Source organism: Ziziphus jujuba, chromosome 5 (genome assembly GCF_031755915.1).
Source record: "Ziziphus jujuba cultivar Dongzao chromosome 5, ASM3175591v1".
In the NCBI taxonomy this organism is placed as follows: Eukaryota; Viridiplantae; Streptophyta; class Magnoliopsida; order Rosales; family Rhamnaceae; genus Ziziphus; species Ziziphus jujuba.
Genome location: NC_083383.1, coordinates 29,054,328 through 29,076,250, shown reverse-complemented (window position 1 = coordinate 29,076,250; position 21,923 = coordinate 29,054,328). Strand labels below are relative to the sequence as shown.

The window sequence follows — 21,923 nt, the reverse complement described above, 5'->3', positions numbered from 1 at the left end:
GATGTGCTCGGCTACAGAAGTTCCACTCTGTAATTTTAGATTTACCAATCGCTTAAGCAATAGGGCTTTGTTCTGAGCAGTCTTGGCCTGGTACATGTCCTCCAATTTTGTCCAGAGGGCATATGCATCCGTTTCCTTTGCTACATGATGGAAGACACTGTGGTCGATCCATTGCCTGATCTGACCGATCGTTTTCTTGTTTAATTTCTTCCATTCTGCTACTTTGCTGGGATCGGGGTTTTCTCCTTTAGTTTCTATAGGATCAAACAGATCCTTACAATTGAGGAGATCTTCCATCCGAGGTCTCCAAAGTGTATAATTTGTGGCAGTGAGCTTAACCATAGCTCCCGAAGATGATTCTTCCATTGACATTATGGCTTGATCAAAAATGGAGCTGAATTTGGCAAAACGGAGTTAACCGTTGCGTCCGGAACGGCCGAAAATGGTGGACTTGACTCTTCCGGGGTCAAAATATAATTACCAGAAATTTTGGGGCAAAAATATAATTTCACAAAATTTCTGGGTCAACCTGCAAATACAGAAACTACAGGGGTCAATCTGTAATTTCCAATAGTTCAAGGGCTATACCGTAATTTCAGAAAACTACAGGGGTCAATCTGTAATTTCCAATAATTCAGGGACTGTTCCGTAATTTCAAAAAATATTGATGACGTGGCAGATGGTGCTAACGTGTCCACACGTGGCAGATGACGTGGTAGGGGTGCGCTGACGTGGCTGCTGACGTGGTCGTCTTCAACCTCCAGACGGCGCGTGCGGCGCGTGAACTGTTGCAGAAAACTTCAGGCGGCGCGTGTGGGCGCGTGAGACGCTGTCTTTCTCTCCGGCGAACTTGTGTGTTCTCCTCTCGTCGGGGACTTTCACCTGGTATTGTCAAATTAATTATTTGAGCAACTTTTCAAAACACCAACTTGAAGAACAGTAGCTTTGTTTCTTCAAATTTTTGAACCCAAGCTCTTGACCTGGAGTTCTGATACCACTTGTTGTGGTTCTTTGACCACTTTTGAGAAGAAATATGAGAAGAAAAATAAAAAGAATTCTATTAATCTCTTAAAAATAGAATACAAAAATAAAAACTTCTCTCATGGAGGATTCTCACGTGGAACCTCTCACTGCACTCTCCAATTCTCTCTGGAATTGCTCACTCTTCTCTCAAGCTCTCTCTGGAACTTAAACACTCTCTCTCTTGAAGTTTTCTCTCAATATTCCTCACTTGGGATAATATTGAGCTTGCTCACTTGGCTTGTATTGTATGCAACGGGATGAAGCCTATTTATAGGCTTACAACAGCCTCTGCAGAGCCCACAATTGTTGAACAATCCATTTTCGGTGCAGTGATGTCAAAAATGGTGGCTGTCCAAAATGGTGGCTGTGGTTGGTGCGGCTGGACTTCACACCATAGGCATGTCCTGAAGCTTCTCGGCTGCTGTCTTGAGCTCCCTATCCCTGCCTTAGTCTTTGAAGATGCAGAAAAGGGGCATTAAGGAGTTAAAGTTCAAATTCTTTTATTTTTGTTGTCTTGTTCTTGTTTAATCGATTCAACATTAAGGAGTTAAATGAAGTAAATAAGAGAATAATACAACCATGTGCACTTTACTAGTGTAAGTTGAGATATAAGCCTAAAGAATTGAGTTCAGTTTGGTGGGGGGAAGAAAACACTCTGTAGCTGTATAGATATAAAGCAAAGCTTTTAATCTATGTTAGGAGATTCCTAATATGCAGAGAACCTTGAAGCATGAGTAGCCTTAATTATATAATCAGAGAGATGGCTAATACTAGGTTGTCAAATATAAAAATTTGAGATTCAAATGCTTGATATTTCAGAAACCACATTTCAGATGAAGAGGTCTAATGTGTTTGATTCATGGTATCGAGTTTAGAATTAGTCTACAAGAGCTGCAATTGGTAATTGCTTCTAATTAGCTAAAAGAGGACATGTCTAAATGGGAAGACCTATAGAGTTGATACATAAATAGACTCCACAAGCTGGATTTAATTTGGCATGTCCCTAGAAAGCCAGTGTTATCTACTATGGTCAGCTCCTTCTTCTTCTTCCATTGCTATGCTTCCCCTGTAAATAGTACATCCGTTGCCTTCTTCCTTTTCTTTTGATCTTGCTCTTCTTCGGTGTGCTTTTGTCAATGGGAGGTTTCTAGCCCTGTTTGAGTATTCAATTTTGGCTGATTTTCATTGATCTGTAGATTTAGCAATTTCATATCCTTTTTTAACTGCACAAAATGGGAATTTTTTTCTACTCCCGTTAATGTTTTTGTGTGTACCATGAACAGATATGTACTCTTTTTAGTGGTTTTCTTCTTATCCATCCAATGCTATAGTAAACCTGTTTGGTTACTTGAAAAAGTTTTTGGGATCTTTCAGTCAGGTTGTTCTGAAGTCAAATATTTGTTTTACTCTAGGGAATGTATTTTCAATTTCCCCTGTTTAATTTCGTAAAAGTTGAGCATTAAACTTCTCTGCTTGTTCTTTTGAATTCTTATTTACCTTTTCTGTTCTTATGTCCTCTTATTGATTGAACTATGTGTGCAAAATCGCTTAGGTAATTGCTTTCTTCCCGCATCTTCTTCTTCTTCTTTATTTATTTTATTTTTTGTACGACTCTGGAAGCTTTGGGTTTCTTTATAAGGTGTTGGTGTTCAGTAGGACTGGTTGAAGCAGTTTTTTTTTTTTTTTTTTTTTTTTTTTTTTTTTTTTTCTTCTTCTTTTTTTGGAACAAGTTTTAGAAGTGCCTTTCTATTTAATGAAATGATGGAGGGGGTTCAATTGAAGCAACTGTGTCCCACTTTTTATTATTGCCTTTCTAAGTTTTACAAGTGCCTTTCTATAAGTTTAGACCATTACAACCGCAATACATATATTTTCAGAGACCTGCACTTTCTCAGGTCTGTTTGATAATTTTTTTGTCCACTTGTTTTGAGATATAAACCCATATACTTGAGCATTCTTCTAACAGTTTAACCATGTAGCTGCTCAATTTGCTGTCATAAACAGTAGAGGTGGGTATTCAGATCTCTCAAGTACTTGAAATGCAGTTGCAAAATCTTCTGCCCCTGGAGAGCATTCTTGTTCTCATCTAAGTTCGTTGTCCAGTTTGCTGGATTCTTGATGGAACTATGATGAAATGGAAAGATGATAGATGATAAATTATGCCTCGTTTAGAAAACCTTGATACTAAATGACCATCATAAAGAAATGTCCCTTTTTTCTGTCTGTTCTTACTCTGGAGCAAACACTATAGACGGCTTTGCTTTTTGTTTGCATTTTAATCCTTTCATTTGGGCACCAAAACTCAAACAACCATGGTTTAAAGCTGATCTGAGATTAAAGTATCTATAAAACAATTTATTAGAGTTATTGTTGATGACCAGATATTGTTGTTTATTTTTGTCTATGATGCTTTTAGCAAAGTTTTAAAAGCTTTTAGTAAATGGTTGAAGAAAGAATGACTTCGTACCAAATCCTGCCAATTTGGGTTTTATTTTATGCATTTTCATAGTTCGAACTCATGCTTTGTCTGTTTTCATGTACATGCAGCAACATATGATCTTCATTTAAAAAAAATAAAAAATAAAAAAATCCCTAGCACTTTTTTTATTATCATTTGAAATCGATAGCAATTAACGTCAAAAATAAATAAATAAATAAATAAAATCAATAGCATCTAATGGAACCACTTAAAATATATTTTATTTAATTTAAATTAGTGTATCCTCATCAACTGGCCATATATAATAATTTGAATTAGTACAAAACAGAGTTTTTTTTTTTTTTTTTTGGAACAAAGTACAAAACAGAGTTTAGATGATAAAATGTGTCCACGGTCTAAGTTAATCACATTCATTTTTTTAATATTTTTAAATATAAATTCAAAAAAAATTAATACTAAAAAAATTATAAGAATTTTGAATTAGTATAATTATTTTTTTAAACGGGGAACAACAAATGCCATAATGTTTTGGGCTAACTCCCATTGGAGCCCATATGATTTGGGCCTTTGAATGGTGGCCTGAAAGTGGAGGACGTAGAATTTTGTTACTGTGTGATTGTGTTATATAGAATGAGCTAGGGTTTAATTCATTGCTCTCTGCGCTAGTGTCCTTCGCCGCTAGGGAGCTCAGGTCATCTCTCATTCTCTTCCTCCGTCAGTTCTTTCTTTTCACATGTTTAGTTGCCGGGAAAACTGAGGAAACGATAAGAAAATTGATTATTTTCTGTTTTATCTTTCTCACATTTTATATGTAACCCACAATTTTTCCATTTACAAACTCTAGCTTTCACTGATTTATTATTATTATTATTATTTTCTCTTGGTGAAATGCTGATGAAATCTTGTCCTGCTATTTACAATATGATTTTTTATTTGGAATTTGCAAAGTCATTTTGTCGTTTGTTTTGATGTACTTTTAAGGATATTAAGGATTTTGTTTAGCTGATGATTATCATTTTTCAGTGTAACGAAGAGGAGGATGTCTCACAGGAAGTTTGAACATCCAAGACATGGTTCCCTTGGATTTCTTCCAAGGAAGCGAGCTTCACGTCACAGGGGAAAAGGTACGAACTTTGCTATTGTTCTTCTAATGGTTGTTATACGATTTTCCATAATTATCCATTTGCAATTTGGCTTTAGTCTTCCTATTTTACACTTGGTTTGCCAATTTAATTTATAGACAAGTTTTGTTAACTTTCCTAAATCCATAGGATTAAACGTATATTTAACCAAATTAAGCTGCTTATTTCTAGATTTGAAGTTATGTATTTTGCCGTAAATTATCAAGCTGTGAAGTCTGTTATTTGATAGATACTTGAATCCTAATCCTGTAATGGATTTTTTTCCTGACTTGTTCAATACTAATCCATGTTGCACTGCTGCACTGGCTTGTTTTTAGCTTCATAATGATGTTAACTCACAGTCAGTCATTTATATACGTGTAGATAGATAGTTATATGTGTTGCAGATATGTTTTGATTTCTTCATACATTTTTTATATATGATTTCTAATCTAACCTTATTGTTTGAATTTTGAACTTTTGCAGTGAAGGCTTTCCCTAAGGATGACCCAAGCAAGCCTTGCAAGCTCACAGCCTTCTTGGGTTACAAGGCTGGAATGACACATATTGTCAGAGAGGTCGAGAAACCTGGATCAAGTAAGCCGTAATTTTACTATTCTCTTATTAGATACCACATGTAATCGAAAGATTGTCAACATGTTTTCTAATATCAGAAGTTGGAAATAATTTTTTTTCTTGGCTAATATTTGTAGCTTTCTCCGCCTTGAAAGTGTGTATTTCTTTGGTGTGTAATTGAAAGATTGTCAACATATTATCTAATAGGGCATACAGACATAATTTTTATATTTCACTGAACTAGAATGTATTAAACCTATATGATCTTTTAACATTCTGCTTTCTTATTATTATTTTTTTATTTTTTCTGTTGTTGGGTTATATTTTTACTGGGTTTTTATTACTAATCTGTAATAATGTGCTTAGAGCTTCACAAGAAGGAGACATGCGAAGCTGTGACGATTATTGAGACCCCTCCAATGGTTGTTGTCGGTGTTGTTGGTTATGTTCGAACACCACGTGGTCTTCGCTCTCTCAACACTGTCTGGGCTCAGCATCTCAGTGAGGAGGTCAGGAGAAGGTTCTACAAGAACTGGTGCAAGTCGAAGAAGAAGGCTTTCACAAAATACTCAAAGCAGTTTGAAAGCGAGGAGGGAAAGAAAAATATCCAAGCACAGCTTGAGAAATTAAAGAAATATGCAACCGTTGTTAGGATTTTGGCACACACTCAGGTAGAAAGACTAAACTTTTACATTTATCTATCTGATTGTTAGGTTGTGGAAATTTATTTGTTCAATCAATCATCTTTGTAATGCTTTTTTAATATATTAATGCTTCTTTTTCTATTCATCCAGATTAGAAAAATGAAGGGATTGAAACAGAAGAAAGCACACCTTATGGAGATTCAGGTTAATGGTGGGACTGTTGAACAGAAGGTGGACTTTGCTTACAGCTTCTTTGAGAAGCAAATTCCTGTGGATGCTGTTTTCCAGAAGGATGAGATGATTGACATCATTGGTGTCACAAAAGGTAAAGGTTACGAAGGTGTTGTTACTAGGTGGGGTGTAACCCGCCTTCCTCGTAAGACCCACAGGGGTCTCCGAAAGGTGGCTTGTATTGGTGCCTGGCATCCTGCCAGAGTCTCATTCACTGTTGCGAGGGCTGGTCAGAATGGATACCACCACCGTACTGAAATGAACAAGAAGATATATAAGCTTGGCAAGACTGCACAGGAGTCCCACACCGCTATCACCGAGTTTGACAGGTTGGTAAAAGGACATTTGTGTTTCGTATAAGAATTGTTGAAAGAACATTTGTGCCTGGGTTCCATTTTGTTTTGCTAATATGTTTCAAGAAATTGGATTTGCTTTTGGGTAGTTAAAATTTTCAATATGAATGTTGAATTTTAGCAGTTTATTCTTAAAACGTTTTTATTGCATATTGACTCAGGACCGAGAAGGATATCACTCCAATGGGTGGCTTCCCTCACTATGGTGTGGTAAAGGATGATTATTTGTTGATTAAGGGATGCTGTGTTGGACCTAAGAAGAGAGTTGTTACTCTTCGTCAGTCTCTACTCAAACAGACATCTCGTGTTGCTCTTGAGGAGATCAAACTCAAGTTCATCGATACCTCCTCCAAGTTTGGGCATGGTCGTTTCCAGACGACACAGGAGAAACAGAAGTTCTTTGGACGACTCAAGGCCTAATTATGCTAACTGGTCTAGCTTTAGACAAGGCAGTTTCTTTATCCATTCAATTGAGATATATTTTATTATGGTTATGTGTTAAGGATTTTGAAGTGTCTGCTATAAATTTTGTTCTGAATTTTCACTTGTTTACTCTTTTCAAATTGTGGACCGAAATTAAAGCAATTTTCTGGTTGGATATTGAGACTTTAAATGAGTTCAACGGATCCCCTTTCCATTTCCATTTATTGGTACTTGTCTAGCTGGGGACGAATTGGATTATTCTTACTGCGTAATTTATGGCATTTTCAAAATGGTGTAAATTTTGTTGGTTACATAAAGTAAATATAAAGCAACTAATATTCATATGAAAAACATATATATATATATATTTTTTTTAGGGTGACATTGTCAATAATACGAAACAAACTGTTTCTAATTTAAGAACGAAGAAAAGAAATATGTTTGCAATTCTAAGATGGCTTTAGAATTAAATTCCTCAAATTATCATATTTTAAACGGTAACTGGGGAAATAATAAATATCCTCTGTAATCTTCTAAAAGAAAAACAAGTAAATTACAATAATAACAATAATAACCCCTACACTATGGTAAGATATTGCATACATAAACTTTTTGCTGAGACATACATAAACTTTAATGTCAATTTTGTAATTACAAAAATGATTACAATATTTTTTTAAGACAAATTTTTTTTTTTTGAGAAAAAAAAAAAAACCATCCCTCGTGTTGATACACCATAAATATGTACATTATGTTGTGTTATACTATATAAATATTTTTATCACTAGTTTAAAAATTCTTAATGTAATTAATCTATTCAGTACTTTATTAATATTCAGTTCATAATTTAAATTATGCTATCAGTAATATTTCTTAGTTTTTGATAAATCCGAAATACTTTGCTATTTATTCATTCCCTATCTTTATTTTTTAATATCCTTTTCATTTATGCCTTAAAAAAAAAAAAAATCCTTTTCATTTATTTTTAATTTAATTTTTTAAAGAAAAAATTTGGCACAAAAAAAGGCCGAATAGAGTCCAAATTTATATGCAATTGGGCTTTCACATAGAGAACCGAGAAAGCCCAAATTTCGAGAAATTAAGGGGTTTTTTCCGTACATTATTATAAAATGATGGCTAGGGTTTTATACCAGACCTCCTTGAGCAGCTGTTATCGACTCGTTCGCCGCAGAAGGTCAGATTCTCTCTTCCCTCTTCCCTCTTCCCTCTTCCTCCATATTCCTTCTGCAATTGACGTCTTCTATTTGCTGAGAAAACTGAGATAATTTTATCAGGAAAAAAATGTCCTTTCTTTTACGTGCATTTAGATTTTGGTGTTTGATTTAGTGATCTAAATTTTGAATACTGTGAAAATGGCCTTTTTATGTGTTTGAAAGAAATAGTGAATTGAGATTTACGCCTTTTTTGTTTTTACTATTTTATTTATATGATACATTTAGGAAATGGGCTTTTTTAATTTTTCTAAGAAAGCAGCAGCTTTAAGTGTTTCGTTTAGTCTGTATTTGCATGGTGTAGTTGTAAAAACTAATCTCTTTTTCTGTTTTTCTGTTACAGTGATGTTGAAATCTTGTACTGCTCTATGTGATTTATCAGTTTGTTCCATTTTTTATGCAATTGAAAATTTGTTTTCTTGTCTGTTTTTCAATTTATAAGGATATATTCGTTTTGCTGATGATTGTCACTTTTTCAGTGACAAAAGAGGAGGAGGAGGATGTCTCACAGGAAGTTTGAGCACCCCAGGCATGGATCCCTTGGATTTCTTCCAAGGAAGAGAGCTTCCCGACACAGGGGAAAAGGTATAACTTTATGCCTTGTTTTTTTTAATGGTTGCATACCTTGGTTCTTGAATTATTGCATGTGTAGTGTGTTTGTATGTATATACATATGTATGTGTTTTCGATCTAACTGGTTTGTTGATATTTTGGACTTTCGCAGTGAAGGCTTTCCCTAAGGATGACCCAAGCAAGCCCTGCAAGCTTACTGCCTTTTTGGGTTACAAGGCTGGGATGACACATATTGTCAGGGAGGTCGAGAAACCTGGATCAAGTAAACAGCTTTATTTCTAATGTCATCTTAGATCACATATTCATAAATGCTATCTGTGAAAGATTATATTATAGCTGGGTTTTTCTGAACAATTGTCAATGATTTTCTTAGAGCTTCACAAGAAGGAGACATGCGAAGCTGTGACGATTATTGAGACCCCTCCAATGGTTGTTGTCGGTGTTGTTGGTTATGTTCGAACACCACGTGGTCTTCGCTCTCTCAACACTGTCTGGGCTCAGCATCTCAGTGAGGAGGTCAGGAGAAGGTTCTACAAGAACTGGTGCAAGTCGAAGAAGAAGGCTTTCACAAAATACTCAAAGCAGTTTGAAAGCGAGGAGGGAAAGAAAAATATCCAAGCACAGCTTGAGAAATTAAAGAAATATGCAACTGTTGTTAGGGTTTTGGCACACACTCAGGTAGAAGGACTAAACTTTTACATTTATCTATCTATTTGATTGTTAGGTTGGGGAAATTTATTTGTTGAATCAATCATCCTTGTAATGCTTTTTTAATATATTAATGCTTCTTTTCTATGTATCCAGATTAGAAAAATGAAGGGGTTGAAGCAGAAGAAAGCACACCTTATGGAGATTCAGGTGAATGGTGGGACTGTTGCACAGAAGGTGGACTTTGCTTACAGCTTCTTTGAGAAGCAAATTCCTGTGGATGCTGTTTTCCAGAAGGATGAGATGATTGACATCATTGGTGTCACAAAAGGTAAAGGTTACGAAGGTGTTGTTACTAGGTGGGGTGTAACCCGCCTTCCTCGTAAGACCCACAGGGGTCTCCGAAAGGTGGCTTGTATTGGTGCCTGGCATCCTGCCAGAGTCTCATTCACTGTTGCGAGGGCTGGTCAGAATGGATACCACCACCGTACTGAAATGAACAAGAAGATATATAAGCTTGGCAAGACTGGACAGGAGTCCCACACTGCCATCACCGAGTTTGACAGGTTGGTAAAAGGACATTTGTGTTTCGCGTTAGAATTGTTGAAAGAACATTTGTGCCTGGGTTCCATTTTGTTTTGTTAATATGTTTGAAAATATTGGATTTGCTTTTGGGTAGTTAAAATGTTCAATATGAATGTTGAATTTTAGCAAGTTTATTCTTAAAACGTTTTTATTGCATATTGACTCAGGACCGAGAAGGACGTCACTCCAATGGGTGGCTTCCCTCACTATGGTGTGGTAAAGGATGATTATTTGTTGATTAAGGGATGCTGTGTTGGACCTAAGAAGAGAGTTGTTACTCTTCGTCAGTCCCTACTTAAACAGACATCTCGAGTTGCTCTCGAGGAGATCAAACTCAAGTTCATCGATACCTCCTCCAAGTTTGGGCATGGTCGTTTCCAGACAACACAGGAGAAACAAAAGTTCTTTGGACGACTCAAGGCGTGATTACACAAACTGTTCAAGGCTTTTGGATCATTACATTAGACAAGGCAGTTTCTGTTTCCATTCAAATGAGATACTTTATTATGATTTGTATTTGTTGTTGGGGATTTTGTACTGCCTGCTGTCAATTTTGTTTTTTTATTTTCAGTGGTTTACTTTGGCAATCTGTGGACCAAAATTATAGCAACTCTTCTGGTTTGATATTGAACTTTAGTTTGAATTCAATGATCCCCGTTCCATTTCCATTGATTGGCGATTTTTAGTTTTGAGTTATATACTCTAAGCGACTAGTATAACCGCAGAATTAGAGGTTAGGATGTTTTTTGGTGAAACATTGTTTGAGACAAAATTTGATAACGTTTTGAAATATTGACAAAGCAATAATCATTGTCATGTCAAAAACATGAAAATAAATTTGATATTTACTTTTTGATGGAGCAATTGAAATATTGGCTACCATTATAAGTAGCCTTTTACACTTTCTCTATGCTGCGTTCCTCCTTGTTGTAACTCATCTTCTTTTTGTTATAAGATATTTTATTTGCGACTTGAATGGCATGCTATTACGACTATATTTATCTAATACAAATTTGAATGACGGTAAATTTGACAAATTTGATAATAGTTTATCCTTATGTCGTAGTAGGACACTTTATTAAATAAGGTTAAAAGCATGATTTTGAAAAAAGAAAAGAGAGTATATCGAATGTCTAAATTTAAACAAAATTGAAGAAAAAAATTATTATTTTTAACAAATAGAGCTACATTTGCCCCAAAAAAATATAAAATAAAAGAGAGAGAGAGAGGGGGAGGGACTATTTAAAAATTTTGCCTATTTTTAAACTTGTGAGTGAACAACATTAAAAAATATATAATCTTGAGAAATAAAACGACATGAAAGAGTTAAAAAGAAATGCGTTTTATATAATTACTAACATTTAAAGAATTAAAAATCGGTAAAAATTCTCACACATATTTTTCAGTCTCGCAAACTTCGGTGCTCATCCGGTTCTATTAACAAGATGCTTACTGTTATTTTAAAATAAATGTGTCAGTCCACCAAAAATATATATATATATATATATATATTTTTTTTGTGAAGATAAAATTTTAAGTGCTTGTTTTATAACCATTCTATGTGTTATTTAGTTTTGGATTTAAATTTTTGAAGAACCATATTGTGAATCGATCTACCATTTTAAGTGCTTGTTTTATAACCATTCTATGTGTTATTTAGTTTTGGATTTAAATTTTTGAAGAACCATATTGTGAATCGATCTACCAATAGCTTAAATATATATATATATATAAATATTACTCTAAATCCATATATATATATATATATATATATATTTTTTTTTTTTATAAAAAAATTTTGGTATAAAAAAAAAAAAAAATTGGTAAGAAAGAACCAAAAAGCCTTCTTCTTTCTTTCCTCTGCGACATGTTTGCCCTGAAACCTGCCCTTTTTTTCATTCCTTTCGCTTTGTTTCTCAAAATTTGTTGAGCAATTTCTTATCATTTCAAATGCAACAAGATTAATTAGCAGATTAACAACTCCTTTCTAGGTTACACCTGGGAGCTTCACATGGGTTCCAAGCATATTTGCCGGAAAATCCAGGTTTAGTTTCCTCATTTTGTTTCTCACTTTTGATTCTGAGTTGATTTTCTTTCTTTCTTCCTTTCTGTTTATTGGGTTCATTTTTTATTTTTTATTTTCTAGAATTCGTTGTTATGATGTTGAATGTTTTCTGCATCAATACCTTATGTAATATAATATATATATATAAATATATCTTTATTGCAAATCCGTTTGGTTGCCGAGAAAGCAAAAGAAAAAGCTTCTACCTTTTGGGTTCTTATGGTTTTCTTGTTCTGTGATTTATTTTATAGAAAAAAAAGAAAAGAAAAAGAAAATCCTTAAGCTCATTTGAATTATTAGTATTGGTATTATTGAAGTCATTTTTACATATTCCCCCTGTTTGATTGCTAGAAAAAAAATATATTGAAATTTCCAGTTTTTAATTTGATGCTTATTTGTGTCTTTGAATATACTTTCCTGTTTTGTTATTATTTTCTAATGTTGATTGAATTATGCCCTATATAGTCAACCAAGGTAATTGCTTTTGTTCCCATTTTTTTTTTTTTTTTTTTTAATAATATTTCTCGTCTGCCTCTTTTCCTTTCCTATTCTATTTCTCTTCTATTTATTCTCTGATGAGCTGACGTGCACCCCTTCATGAAATTCATCTTGTTCATTTTCTGCTTTCATTGTTTCTCTATGGTGGCAGTATATGGGAACCACTGATGAGATATATAAAAAGCTTTGTTATATCAAATTTTTTTTTTTTTTTAAAATGTAATTTTGTTTTATTTTATTAAAATTTAAAAGTTTATTTTTCTTCCCTTATATTGTTATTGCCATCCCGCATCTTCGTTTAATATTTCAAAAGGTTTAAAAGTTTAGATTGTTAGGATTGCACACCATGTAATAATATGGTATCCTTTTTTGCTTTCCATTTTTTCAAGTGGCATAGTTGGTTTTGCAAAATAGCTCAATAGAGACGCTAAATTGTGTTCCTTTGCAGTGAAGCACATCTCATCTTCAAAAGTGCTTTGTGGAAGAAAATCAGGTGCTGAACATAACAAGAGAATGCAATGGGGGGCTCCAGTGGGCCAAGGCTTTCTGGAATGCAGAGACAAGTACTTGGTCTATACAGAGGGTTTCTGCGAGCAGCTCGTTTGAAAAGCATTGAAGACCGTCAGAAAATTGAATCAATTGTATCTGCTGAGTTCCGCCACAATGCTAAGCATGTAGATCGCAAAAATTTCCTTTACATTGAATACTTACTGCGTCGTGGTAAGAAACAGCTTGATCAGCTCAAGAGCCCTGATATTGATGGTTTATCATCCTTGGATGTTGGTTTGTCCCAGACACATCATACTAAGGCTTGAAGTAAGAAAATGATTTTTTTTCTTAATTTGTCATTTGCTAAACTAAATTCAATCCATCCTGATTAAATTGAATTTAAGAGGAAAGAATAATTAGGATTAAGGCCATAATCTATTTTAAAGATTTATTGATATTGCAGTTTATTGATGATATGTACTCTTTGGCAATATGTACCAATGAATTTCCAACAATAACAGATTATATTGAGATTTAAAGTTCAAATTCTTTTATTTTTGTTGTCTTGTTCTTGTTTAATTGATTCAATATTAAGGAGTTACATGAAGTAAATAAGAGAATACAACCATGTACACTTTACTAGTGTAAGTTGAGATGTAAGCCTAGAGAATTGAGTTCAGTTTGGAGGGGGGAAGAAAACACTCTGTAGCTGTATAGATATAAAGCAAAGCTTTTAATCTATGTTAGGAGATTCCAAAAATGCAGAGAACCTTGAAGCATGAGTATCCTTAATTATATAATCAGAGAGATGGCTAATGCTAGGTTGTCAAATATAACATTTGAGATTCAAATGCTCGATATTTCAGAAACCACATTTCAGATGAAGAGGTCAAATGTGTTTGATTCATGGTATCTAGTTTAGAATTAGTCTACAAGAACTGGAATTGGTAATTGGTTCTGATTAGCTAAAAGAGGACATATCTAAATGGGAAGATCTATAGAGTTGATACATAAATAGACTCCACAAGCTGGATTTAATTTGGTATGTCCCTAGAAAGCCAGTGTTATCTACCATGGTCAGCTCCTTCTTCTTCTTCCATTGCTATGCTTCGCCTGTAAATAGTACATTGATCTGTAGATTTAGCAATTTCATATCTTTTTTTAACTGCCAAAAATGGGAATTTTTTCCTACTCCCGTTAATGTTTTTGTGTGTACCGTGGAAAGATAAGTACTCTTTTAATGGTTTTCTTCTTATCCATCGAATGCTATAGTAAACCTGTTTGGTTACTTGAAAATGTTTTTGGGATCTTTCAGTCAGGTTGTTCTGAAGTCAAATATTGGTTTTACTCTAGGGAATGTATTTTCAATTTCCCCTGTTTAATTTCGTAGAAGTTAAGCATTAAACTTTTCTGATTGTTCTTTTGAATTCTTATTTACCTTTCTGTTCTTATTTCCTCTTATTGACTGAATTATGTGTGCAAAATCACTTAGGTAATTGCTTTCTTCCTGCGTCTTCATCTTCTTCTTTATTTATTTTATTTTATTTTTTGTACGACTCTGGAAGCTTTGGGTTTCTTTATAAGGTGTTGGTGTTCAGTAGGACAGGTTGAGGCAGTTCTTTTTTTTATTTTTATTTTTATTTTTTATTGTTTGTTTGATTGAACAAGTTTTAGAAGTGCCTTTCTATTTAATGAAATGTTGGAGGGGGTTCAATTGAAGCAACTGTGTCCCACTTTCTATTATTGCCTATCTAATTTTCACAAGTGCCTTTCTATAAGTTTAGACCATTACTCCCTGAATACATATATTTTCAAAGACCTGCACTTTCTCAGGTCTGTATGATAATTTTTTTGTCCACTTGTTTTGAGATATAAACCCATATGCTTGAGCATTCTTCTAACAGTTTAACCATGTAGCTGCTCAATTTGCTGTCATAAACAGTAGAGAGGCTGGTATTCAGATCTCTGCCCTTGGAGAGCATTCTTGTTCTCATCTAAGCTTGTTGTCCAGTTTGCTGGATTCTTGATGGAACTATGATGAAATGGAAAGATGATAGAAGATAAATATGCCTCGTTTAGAAAACCTTGATACTAAATGACCATTATAAAGAAATGCCCCTTTTTGTGTCTGTTCTTACTCTGAAGTAAACAGTATGATGGCTTAGCTTTTTGTTTGCATTTTAATCCTTTCATTTGGGCACCAGACTCAAACAGCCATGGTTTAAAGCTGATCTGAGATTAAAGCATCTATAAAACAATTTATTAGAGATATTGTTGATGACCAGATGAAAAATTTTATTTTTGGGAGTGTCTTGGATATCTTTCTGATGTAGAAGTTATAGTCCTTCTGCATCAGCTGGTCTAATCTATTACATGCTGTTTCTGTTTGCTTGCATCATTTTTAGGATTGTGTAATTACTTCTTTCATATGTTGAACAATGATTACAACATTTGTCAATTGAATATTTGCCTCCGTTTGAAAGGATTATTGTATCTTGGTTCTCGTCCAATTATATGAAAACTCACGTTCAAAAAAATTATATGTAAACTTTAAATGTAAAGATATTTTTCATAATCATCTTTTTCTTTTCTTTTTATTTAAAACAAATAAATAGAACTGTTCAAATTTTAGCTTTTAGGTTTTGGGGGAAAAAAATAATAAGTGGAATCTGATTTATATGTTTATTGTCTGTTCTTTCCTTATTAGATCATTTATGCCTTATTTCCCTCTAATTTTCCTGACTTTCCTATCCTTTACACTTATTTAAAAAATTAAACACGGGAGATAAGAACATATATATATATATATATATATAAAGTTTAACATTTATTTAAAAAAAATTGCTATAAATGATCTAAAAGTAATTTATATTTTCTCGTTAAAAAAAGAAAAAAGAAAAAAAGGAAAAGCGATTACAAACAGATTGTCAGCCAAAAAGATATTAAAGTCATAGGAGTATTTATCGAACGATTATGAGCTGATGCGCGCAAAACTTTTTGCTAAAAGGATTGCCAATATTGGTTTTGAACATTTTACTTCTTCACTATTTTATTTTTTGCATGTAAAATAAAGGAGTTTTAAACTTGTATTTCAAATTTCTTCTTCGTTTTCTCACTATCATTTAAGTGCAAGCTTATTTGAGAGCAATGTACGATTTACCATAGAAGGTAAAACAGGGAGAAATCTTCAAAAAATAACCCTTGTTTGCCGATGAATTAAAAAGTTACTTTTTAGTTTTAAAAACAATAAATTGTTGAGAAATGTTATGTAAAAAGATAAAACAAACATCACAACTTAATCCACGTATGAGATCCTATGAAAGAAATAAGCAAATGTTTGGTTCAGAGTTTGAAGAGTTTCATAAATATGACATAAAAAGACAGGCAGTAAGTAAACTTTGGTTAAAATAGCTCACACAAAACTTCCATCTCTCACTTTAGAGGGTGTGTTCAAAATAACCGGAATGGTCAAATACCCAAACAATGAAACAACCCCTACTCACTCGAGAAAAATACACATGTAAAAATAAAAATTTGGAAAGAGGACAAGCATAATTAAGAATAAAAAATTGAATGTACTGCTCTATTATTATCTAAAAGACAAAGGTGTAGTACAACTTTCCAAAGTCCTAATCAGGCATTAAACAAGAATTCTCTCCTACTTTCGAAACTACAAAAACACGGCTACCACACAGTCAATGAGTGGGCAGCTCATTAAAACTTTTAGTATGCCTAGAAATGTAACAGTGAGATACACTCATCACCACCTCATACCCCCCGCTTCCAATCCCCTTCATCCCACCCCCATTTCCATTAAATAGACATAATTAGCAGAGCAGGCATCCAAAGCTTTCCACAACCTAAATTGGAATTAGTACCTTATGTTGGGTTCAGACAGCAGCCTGTACTGGCCCATCTGATCTAAAACCCCTACCACGACCACGGCCTCTCGCCCTACCTCGTCCACGCCCTTGCCCTTCAGAGAGATGAGAAACACACGAAGAATGTTAAGACAATGAGTTTTTCAAGTATTTTTACCCATAAGTTTATTTGAAAAAAAGTTAATAAAATAAATAAATAAAAATAAATACAAAGGTGATACCATAACATAAAAATAAAAGCTTACCACGATATTGTGGAGGTGCCCCTCCCCCATAATCATTGTAACCACCTGATTCTGGTTGCATATTTCCACCCCCATAGCCTCTTCCACGGCCACGATAACCATTCCCCCTTCCACGACCTCGACCCCTACCCCCATAGCCACGCCCACCATCAAAGCCATTATCACCGTTGTACTCCACTATTCCGTTGTTAAAATTTCCTGTACATAAACTAACTATCAAACTGCTGTTTCAAACTATTGAATAACAAGTGTTAAATACTCGCAAAAAATGTAGATGACAACAAGAAATAACACCACCGCCAAACAAAGGGGGTTCAAATTCATTTATTAGCAGTTTATGGTTACATATTTTCAAATTTTAGCCTGTTAAAAGCCAAATTATCCAAATAACTCACCTACTCATAATCATCATGCTCGCTAAAATATATATATATATATATACACACTAAATATTAAAGAGAAAAAATAGATAAATAAAAAAATAAAAAACCATTTTTCAAATTACACTCTATAATACTGGTGTTTTTTATGCCCTCACACAAAATTGAACTACCTTAGAAGTCTCCACTCCATCCACACATTAATCCCCTGGTAATCTAAGAAATGGTTAAAGGAAAGCACCAGTCACCCAAGACAAGACATTTACAAGAAAAAGGTACTGATGGAATTATAAACAATCAAATTCAAAGACCTAACAAAGAGATCACCCTCAACATGCAAACTAGGATACAAAACACATTCGAGCATTACTAAAGAGCTTGCATATTACCTCTCCCTCTACCTCTTCCTCGACCACCGCGACCTCTACCTCGTGTGTTAGGAGAACCATCTGGAGGAGAAAATTAATGATCATTAGAATGCTTAAGAAAATATTCAAATTGACAATGACAAATTATTGCTTTACCTCCTTCATAATCATACTCGGTCCATGGTTTCACTTGATCTGCTGGAATCGGCAGTTGGTACCTAAATTATGGAAAAATTACAGGACTGGAATAACTCAAAGAGCTAAACAATGCATACGCCGCCAAACACCCAGGTTTTAGATGAAAATAATATGGTTTCTAATGTTCCAATCATCAAAGTGAAGCGGAATTGATTAAAAAAAATGTATATATTTTTGTGTCATCAAAAGAGTGAGAAAGGGGGACAGAGAGTTTATCTGCAAACACATGTTAATCATTATTGGTAAAATAAATAAATAAATAAATAATTAAAAAAAAAATCGGCAATAAGTTTAGTACGAAAACAGTTCCAACATACCCAGTGGAGGATGTGTCTAGTTCCTTCTTGGACAAAGTAATCGTTATCACTGATACATGGCGAGTAGTTTCAAGGCTGCATTTGGGGGAATAACAATCCCAAAATATTAATAAAGACAATCTATGCATTAAAAAGTTAAACATGGGGAACAGATAATGACACGAGTCTTACGGAAGGAGGCCCTCTTCAAGTGGCTCCCACATGTCAGTTATATCGGTTGAACCTATAGCTGTATTTTGATGAAGACCAGCAATCCTTCTCTAAAGGAAAAATTATTGTAATGACTCAATGAGTACTAGGTACATATGTAGAAGTAGGAATAGATGGTTGCATCAAGTGTCAATAGGAAAAACCTTAATCAGTTCTGCAATCATGACAGTCTTGTTAATAGCTCTACCCATGGCTTTAAGTGCAATTTCATTAGATCCTTTCTCCTGTAATTGAAGAATGAAGAGCAAGGCTCAAATTAAGCAAACAACTAAAATCAAGAAAATGATTTATAAACTTTACAAAGAGAAGGAAAAAAAAAGAAAAAAAGAAAAAAAAAGAGACACCAAAAAGAAAACAAAAAAAGAGACACCCCTGAAGAAAAATAAGGATAACTGAAACTGTGCAAATAATTAAAACATGGGACATAACTGCAAAAACCAAACTTTGAAATTTCATCCTTGCAAATATCAGTATAAAAGGCCACATGACACATAACCTTCTAAATATACAGAGAGCATATTTGAGAACGCTGACTATCTTAATAAACCATGTATCTGCACATCATACGGCACAGCTCAAGCAAAATAACACCTACAAAATGTCACTTAATTTGCTTTAACCAATCATAATCTATAATGAAATATGTGTTTGCGTTCGACTAAAATTAAACAAGTTCCAAGTTCCAACCTTTATAAGGTTACCAATAACAACAAGAACCAATTTCTAGATATGTCAATTGAAAAACATTTATCTTTTTTGACAAAACAGGGCAACAGTAATAGCAAACAAGCCATCTAAAGAGATCCATATAGTCAACAAATTTTGTAAACAAACTAAGCATTTCAAAATAACAAGTGAGAATAAACAGACCCATTAACGTAAACATCACAAACTAACAGATATTGATAAATACAACAGAAAACATATACATATTCCAATATTTGGCAAATATGAGAAAACTGGATAAAAGTGGGTAGTACCTGAAGGAGAGTGGTAGCATAGGTAATGTAGTTCCTCATCCTTCCCTGGGTGGTAATGCGAATCTCATTCTCGTTAATTGGGGTTTCATGCCTCGGCTTCTCCACCCGCTGATAACGATCCATCTTTCTACCAAGCAGAGCACAAAATTATTCAAATAAAAAAATTCAAAAAAGAAAAAAGAAAAAATCAGCAAGAAATAAACAATGCGTATAAAATAAAATCTTATATAATCTATTAGAGAAACACAGATCCTAAACATGAAAATGCAGAAGGAATCGCGAAAAAACCAACATGAAAGAAAATTAGGGTTAGGGTTAGGGTTGGTACCGTTTTTGGGGAGATTGGCCAAGTCAAAAAATAATTAAAAAAAAACTCAAAAATAAATAAAAGAGAGAGAGAGAAAGAGAGAGAGTAATGGAGAGTGAAGCTGAATACCCGCTCAAAGATAAATATACTAGACAGACAGCATTGAGGGCAAAACCAAACCCTAGGTTTTGCTTTGCTTTTGATTTTGATTTTCCGCCTTTGGAGTCCTAAGAGACTCCACGTGGCGCTCTCTTAGCTTTTCTTTTTTTTTTTTTTTTTGGCCTCTTTTTGTCTCTTTTTTTATTTTTTATTCCTGAAAAGTGAAAACGAAATCTGCATGTTATCCACATGCATTTATTTATTTCATGGTTAAACATATAATTTCCTTCAAACTGTCTCCTTTGGCTCGCAAAGAAGCCATTGTCAATTCCATAATAAATAAACAGATTGTTCAAGAATTAAATGTTATTAATTCCAAGTGAATGGATGGGATTGTAATTTAATAGAGTTTTGAAGGTCCATTTTTTAAAATGGGATTGAATTGAATTGGATTAAAATTTAAAATAGTTTAATATTTTACACATTTCCCAAAAACAAAAGTTTATGTATTTTAAATGGATGTAAAAGATTGTTATTTCTAAAGAATAATCACACTCATATGTGTTTTTTGAGCTTTGGCAGATGCACTTTCACCCCAAGAAAAAAATAAAAAAACCTTTTCAAATGTACTTTTGTATTATAAAAATATATATTATTTTTTCTTTTGGAACAAATCATCAATTTTATAAACTATTTAAAATCTTTCTATTATATATAACTATAGATCGAATTCATATTTTTATAAATACAAATAAAAATACTTAATTATTTAAAATTATCTAATTCATTTATTATAAAAATATTTAAATAGTTGGCATTTTGTAATTGAGAAAGTTTTGAATAGATGTTTTGTAGCCTTTCTGAATAAAGCCCAGCACAGCGGCAAAACCGTTGCTTTTTTGTACAATGATGGTTTGAATCCATACTTCTAATAATCAAACAAAAAGATATTTATGATTGTCCCCCAAAAAGAAAAAAAAAACAATATATATATATATATATGCTTTATATAGTTATATTTGCAAAAATAGTAAATAGAAGGGGTACCAATATAATTTGCCTTTATTGTGTGTATATATATATAAATTAGGAAGAGGAATCACATGACAACACTTTAAATTAGATATATAATTAGTACCTGTAATTGTTATCAACAGTCATTACCAAATAGATTGTTATTCTTATATATAATATTTAAATTAAGATGTTTGAGAGACTATATTATATAACATATGAAACTCATGTAAGTATTCAAAAAAGTATTTGTGTATATTGACTCCACATTAATGTATCTCATATTATGTATTATATCCATGTATATATATATATATATATATATGTTAAATAATCCTGTTATGTTGGTCATTTAATGTCCAATTATATATAATTTGATATATTTTTTAAATTACGTCTAATATAGAAAAATTAATATATTAGGTTCACCATTTAAATGGTAAGTAGTGTCTGTTTAGTAAATTTTTTTTTTTTTTTTTTGAATCAAAAGTTCTACTTAAAGGTCAAAAGTTTCTTTCCTTAAAAAATGAAAGTATACAAGTAAGAGTTAACAAGCTTTGTTGACCCCAAAAAAAAAAAAAAAAAACAAAGCAGCTTTCTAAGCTGTTTCAAAAAATTCCAAAATTTGAGCTTGTTTATAAAAGTTCTTTTTTTTTAAAAAAAAAAAAATTCATATGGAAACCCAATCAGTATTTAATACAACTTTTTATTTTCAAACACTTATATTAGTTTTTTAATAAAAATTATTTAAAAAAAATATCTAATATACAAAATTCTACTGACAAAGCTATATTTTTATTAGTTATAGCAAATAGACACGTAGAGTGTATATATATATATATACATATATAGATATATAACTTTGGAGCTTATACATGTGGCATACTTCAATATATATTATAATGGCGACATGCCCTATAATGTATTGCATTTTGGACCTGATATTCAAATCTATTGGCATAATTACTTATTGTCTATGCTTAGAAAGCTTATTCTATTCAAATCTTTAGAAAGATTGCCATT

General features: G+C 33.1%; 4 protein-coding genes across 7 annotated transcripts; 3 read left to right on the top strand and 1 right to left on the bottom strand.

The window, feature by feature from the left end:
- Window positions 1-4,014: 4,014 nt before the first annotated feature.
- On the top strand, window positions 4,015-6,986 carry LOC107405989 (large ribosomal subunit protein uL3-like). The gene is made up of 6 exons (XM_048476251.2): window positions 4,015-4,154; window positions 4,487-4,587; window positions 5,071-5,181; window positions 5,527-5,831; window positions 5,955-6,364; window positions 6,550-6,986. Exons 2-6 carry the CDS (start codon window positions 4,503-4,505, stop codon window positions 6,806-6,808), a joined length of 1,170 nt encoding a protein of 389 aa, XP_048332208.2. The 5' UTR covers window positions 4,015-4,154; window positions 4,487-4,502; the 3' UTR covers window positions 6,809-6,986.
- Window positions 6,987-7,900: 914 nt separating this feature from the next.
- On the top strand, window positions 7,901-10,517 carry LOC107406089 (large ribosomal subunit protein uL3). The gene is made up of 6 exons (XM_048476125.2): window positions 7,901-8,006; window positions 8,523-8,628; window positions 8,768-8,878; window positions 8,990-9,294; window positions 9,421-9,830; window positions 10,017-10,517. The coding sequence occupies exons 2-6, from the start codon at window positions 8,544-8,546 to the stop codon at window positions 10,273-10,275; spliced, it is 1,170 nt and encodes a 389-aa protein (XP_048332082.1). The 5' UTR covers window positions 7,901-8,006; window positions 8,523-8,543; the 3' UTR covers window positions 10,276-10,517.
- A 1,131-nt stretch (window positions 10,518-11,648) lies between these two features.
- Window positions 11,649-13,455, top strand: LOC107406090 (succinate dehydrogenase assembly factor 1, mitochondrial). Its single transcript, XM_016013184.4, has 2 exons — window positions 11,649-11,893; window positions 12,861-13,455. Exon 2 carries the CDS (start codon window positions 12,931-12,933, stop codon window positions 13,225-13,227), a length of 297 nt encoding a protein of 98 aa, XP_015868670.1. The 5' UTR covers window positions 11,649-11,893; window positions 12,861-12,930; the 3' UTR covers window positions 13,228-13,455.
- A 3,001-nt stretch (window positions 13,456-16,456) lies between these two features.
- LOC125422829 (uncharacterized) lies at window positions 16,457-20,067 on the bottom strand. Of its 4 annotated transcripts, none has more exons than XM_048475012.2 (9): window positions 19,917-20,067; window positions 19,481-19,607; window positions 18,644-18,724; window positions 18,462-18,550; window positions 18,291-18,365; window positions 17,932-17,993; window positions 17,797-17,856; window positions 17,028-17,225; window positions 16,457-16,877 (listed from the first exon to the last, which is right to left on the bottom strand). In XM_048475012.2, exons 2-9 carry the CDS (start codon window positions 19,601-19,603, stop codon window positions 16,792-16,794), a joined length of 774 nt encoding a protein of 257 aa, XP_048330969.1. In that variant the 5' UTR covers window positions 19,604-19,607; window positions 19,917-20,067; the 3' UTR covers window positions 16,457-16,791. The 4 variants fall into 4 exon arrangements, with proteins under 4 accessions (XP_048330969.1, XP_048330971.1, XP_048330968.1 ...); XM_048475014.2 differs by having other exon boundaries at window positions 19,481-19,603; window positions 19,917-20,050; XM_048475011.2 differs by having other exon boundaries at window positions 19,809-19,965.
- Between the last annotated feature and the right edge of the window lie 1,856 nt (window positions 20,068-21,923).

Bases quoted from the DNA above. Each gene is read 5' to 3' on its own strand.
- LOC107405989 (XM_048476251.2), top strand. From the start codon at position 4,503: ATGTCTCACAGGAAGTTTGAACATCCAAGACATGGTTCCCTTGGATTT. The intron at 5,182-5,526 runs GTAAGCCGTAAT...TAATGTGCTTAG, and splicing joins GGTCGAGAAACCTGGATCAA to AGCTTCACAAGAAGGAGACA. The intron at 5,832-5,954 runs GTAGAAAGACTA...CTATTCATCCAG, and splicing joins GGATTTTGGCACACACTCAG to ATTAGAAAAATGAAGGGATT.
- LOC125422829 (XM_048475012.2), bottom strand. From the start codon at position 19,603: ATGGATCGTTATCAGCGGGTGGAGAAGCCGAGGCATGAAACCCCAATT. The intron at 18,366-18,461 runs GTAAGACTCGTG...CCCCAAATGCAG, and splicing joins CTTGAAGAGGGCCTCCTTCC to CCTTGAAACTACTCGCCATG. The intron at 17,226-17,796 runs GTAATATGCAAG...GTTTATGTACAG, and splicing joins AGGAAGAGGTAGAGGGAGAG to GAAATTTTAACAACGGAATA.
- LOC107406089 (XM_048476125.2), top strand. From the start codon at position 8,544: ATGTCTCACAGGAAGTTTGAGCACCCCAGGCATGGATCCCTTGGATTT. The intron at 8,629-8,767 runs GTATAACTTTAT...GGACTTTCGCAG, and splicing joins TTCCCGACACAGGGGAAAAG to TGAAGGCTTTCCCTAAGGAT. The intron at 8,879-8,989 runs GTAAACAGCTTT...TGATTTTCTTAG, and splicing joins GGTCGAGAAACCTGGATCAA to AGCTTCACAAGAAGGAGACA.
- LOC107406090 (XM_016013184.4), top strand. From the start codon at position 12,931: ATGGGGGGCTCCAGTGGGCCAAGGCTTTCTGGAATGCAGAGACAAGTA.